The following is a 3,778-nucleotide window of genomic DNA, read 5'->3' on the forward strand; positions in this document are numbered from 1 at the left end:
ATTCACCTTCAGAAATGGAACCACATGCCCAAACTCCTGGCCTGTTTTTTCTTTGCTTTTCTTTTTGGAGATAGGGTCTCACTTTGTTGCCCAGACATGAGGGCAGTGGTGTAATCATAGCTCACTGCAACCTCAAACTCCTGGGCTCAAGCGATCCTCCTGAGTAGCTGGGACTACAGGTGCTTGCCACCACACCCGGTTAATTTTTCTATTTTTTGTAGAGATGGGGTCTCCCTATGTTGCTCAGGCTGATCTTGAACTCCTGACCTCAAGCCATCCTCCTGCCTTGTCCTCTCAGAATGCTAGGATTATAGGTGTAAGCACCAAGCCCAGCTCTGGTCTGCTTTTCAAATCCACAAGCAATGTTTCTTAAAATTACAAACATGCCCAAGTCTCCCTTGACCCCAAGTTACACAAAAGGTTGTGTTTACTATACACCACTCCAGCATTTAAAAGGGGAAAGTAAATCACTTTAACTATTTTCCTAGTTCTTGCAGTTCACCCTAGTACCTTCTATCACTCCTCGCTCAGTACGGTGCCTGCCTGGTACACAGCGGCAACGGAACCAATCCATTATGAATATCAAATATTAGTAAAAAATACCTCTACGTTTTCTTTAGCTGGAGCTGTTCCTATTGGTACCAGCTGTGGAATTTCATCTTCGGATTCATTTGTCACTTCAAGTTGGGCTTTTACTTTGCCATGTTTTTTCTTCTTCTTCCCATGCTCCAGGGTCTTTTCCTTCTGGGGTCCAGGTTTCTTCATTGGCAGACCACTAATTTTAGGGGCCGCATCATCTTTTGTTAGGACTGATGCAGCCTGCTTCTTTACCTTTCTGTTTCTCTTCTTCCCCTTTGGCTTTTTAAGAAGTCTTTCTCCTTGTTTTTTCTTTGTTGCCTATCAAAAAGCAGCATACATAATTTTAGCAGGCAATACTTCTGTTGATAAACAAATGGCATTGATTCAGCACCTGCAAGTCAGATTATTCAGAGATCCGTGAAAGGGCCTTCACCTGTACAGACAGAGAACTCCCTTGCCAGCACCTGAACCCCAAACCCACTCTGTTTTCAACTCATTGCCAAACATGCATTTTATGCAGCTAAGTCATATATTATTATTTCAGAATCTGGTTATCTGAAGTATGTAGTTAGAAATTTTGTGAAAATCAGTAACATTTAGAGGCGAGGAAAGAATAATCCTGGGCTGGGGGCTGAGTTTACACCCTTGATTATTAATCTTATCCAGGATTGAAACTTCTACTCACGTTTTTCTTCTTACTAAGAACACACTGTTTGGCGTTTTCATCCCAACTGGTGACAAACGAGGAAAAGATGGGGAGGGCAACCGATCTCTCACTTTTCACAAACATGAGTTTCACACTCTTCCACTTCTGAAACGAAGAATGTCATCTATGTATACTTTGTTGCTTTTAAGTGAATAATCAATTGACCTGCCTGCAATACTGTACCTCCGGCAATTTTTCTGAAAGTCCTTTTGTGACAGCAACAATGTTTTCAATGATGTGCTCAATCTGCATTGCAGTGTGACCGATGCGTATAGTGCTGAAATTTAATACAGTATTAAAGATTTTTTAAAATGAATTTTTCAAAATAAAGCACAGGCAGGTATGTGAGAAATATAAATACATAATCCTAAAGTTTTTTAAAGGGAGAAACATTAAAATCTTCAGGTTCTAAATGCATTTTAAAGGAAGATTATCGTCTTTCATGCTCTAGAAATTCCTTCTACCTGAAATAAAATGCCATACCACGAATGGCTGGCACCTAACCATGTGAGGCCAGGAGGGTCAGTGGGCAGGGCCAGAGGAGGTTCGACCTTCTTCCTGGAAAACCTTCACATTGCTGAGTGTGCGCAGATCTCAGGCTGTTCTTTGGGCAATGACCTCCAGAAGGGTCACCTGCTATCTCTACAGTTCCACTGCCCAACCCCTACCTGCCGCCTTCAAAAATCAATCAAAGACTGGGATCTGCCCGCTCTGTTACAACTTGCCTGCAAGCACGCCCGTGGTTTCCCAGATGGAAAGACAGTGAGAAGAAAGTGGAAGGGAGAAGTGAAGGGGGTGGGGGAGGAAGAGAATGAGGAGAAGGGGAAAGAGGAAGAGGAAGCGAAGGAAGAAGAGGTAGAAGAGGAAGAAAAGAAACTATTGCGTTGGGGAAAGGTGAAAGAGGAAAGAATGATTTCAGGTTTTTTTCCTCAGTTGTCTGTAACTTTCTTTAAGCTGTGGGCAGGAGACTGCCTTCGTGGTACTGTCCCCTTCTCCCAGCTACTCACTGACTCCGTGAACCAGGCCTTGGAGCTTCTAGCTAACCACTCCCTGAGGCACTGCTTTGACATCAGCCTATAACCAAAGAGGGGCCCAAGCACAACCACCCACCACCTCTTCTGAGCTATTCATCACGTCCAATTAAGCAGCTTCCCACCTGCAGGCAGAAGGCAACACCAGAATCCACCTGTCTTGTACGACCATACCCTGCCCTACTCTACCTGGAGACGCTCTTGTTGAGGGCTGGCCTTCCTGGTGAGCAGAGCTGAGAAATCTCTGGTGGTCCTGTTCTCTGCCATGTGTGACCACTTGGGCACTTACACGAGCTCCTGGGGTATGAGGTATCTCTGGGTGGAAGGGCTGAACCCTACAGCTCTGCCCTGCTGGCAGCTACCCATCCCCACACAGATACCCCCGTTAGCGGATGAATTATTTTATAAAATGTATTTCAAATATGTTTAAAACTTGCCCTATCTCCCCAAGCTGGTATACTACCAAGCATTCAAACTTAACCTACCTCTTGGCCTAATAAAATAGTCTGAGCAGCATCCTCTGCCCACTTAGAAATCAAGAAGCACTACCCTAGGCTGGTCCGATGGTAGTGGGTTATCAGAACTTACTAACATTAGTGTCACTAAAGTTGGTATTCAACCCCCCACTGCTAAATTTGACTGGCTTCTAAAAAATAAAAAAAAAAAAGAAGCACTACCCTAAAATGTCTTTTCTGTTATCTAAGACTAGGTGTGGGGGCTCCACGTAGGTCAGTGCCCTGGGTAAGATTAAATGAATGTAACAACACAAAGGCACTAGTCAGGCTGATGAACACTGAATTCATTTAATAAGAATTAAACCAAGACTGGCCAGGCGTGGTGGCTCACACCTGTAATCCTAGCACTCTGGGAGGCAGAGGCAGGAGGATTGCTGGAACTCAGGAGTTCGACAAGACCAGCTTAAGCAAGAGTGAGACCCCATCTCTACTAAAAATAGAAAAAAATTAGCCAGGCATCACAGTGTGTGCTGTAGTCCCTTTTACTCAGGACGCTGAGGCAGGAGGATCACCTGAGCCCAGGAGTTTGAGGTTGCAGTGAGCTAAAATGACGCCACTATACTCTACCTGGTGCAACAGAGTAAGACTGTGTCCCCCAAAAAAGAAATGAATTAAACCAAGACTGAGGTGGATCTTCACTTTAAAGGTACGGTGCCCTTAAAGCATAATCTATAAACCCAGAACTACTAATGTTCCCTAAACATTTATCTTACTCTTTGCTTTCCTTAATATCTGGAGCTGCCCTAATACAGTAACCAGCCACCAGCTTTATGTGCCTATTTAAACTAATTAAAATAATAAAATTAAAAATTCAGTTCCTCAGACACAGTAGCCATATTTCAAGTGCTCAATAGCCAAAGATAACTAGTGCCTAATGAATGAGATGGCTCAGATATAGACTATTTCCATCATAGCTGTTCCTATTGGTACCAGCTGTGGAATTGCAT

The 3,778-nt window shown here is 43.7% G+C and overlaps 1 protein-coding gene across 1 annotated transcript in view; it reads right to left on the bottom strand.

Annotated features, from left to right (window-relative positions):
• Nucleotides 1-525: 525 nt before the first annotated feature.
• The window catches only part of RSL1D1 (ribosomal L1 domain containing 1), a 7,474-nt gene continuing 4,221 nt past the window's right edge, over nucleotides 526-3,778 (bottom strand). The window contains 5 exon segments of the mRNA XM_012647737.1: nucleotides 526-897; nucleotides 1,265-1,390; nucleotides 1,469-1,562; nucleotides 2,602-2,610; nucleotides 3,509-3,554. Of these exon segments, the coding sequence (XP_012503191.1) occupies nucleotides 583-897; nucleotides 1,265-1,390; nucleotides 1,469-1,562; nucleotides 2,602-2,610; nucleotides 3,509-3,554 (590 nt within the window). The 3' untranslated portion in view covers nucleotides 526-582.

This window comes from Propithecus coquereli, unplaced genomic scaffold (genome assembly GCF_000956105.1).
Source record: "Propithecus coquereli isolate 6110/MARCELLA unplaced genomic scaffold, Pcoq_1.0 Scaffold27, whole genome shotgun sequence".
Lineage (NCBI taxonomy): Eukaryota > Metazoa > Chordata > Mammalia > Primates > Indriidae > Propithecus > Propithecus coquereli.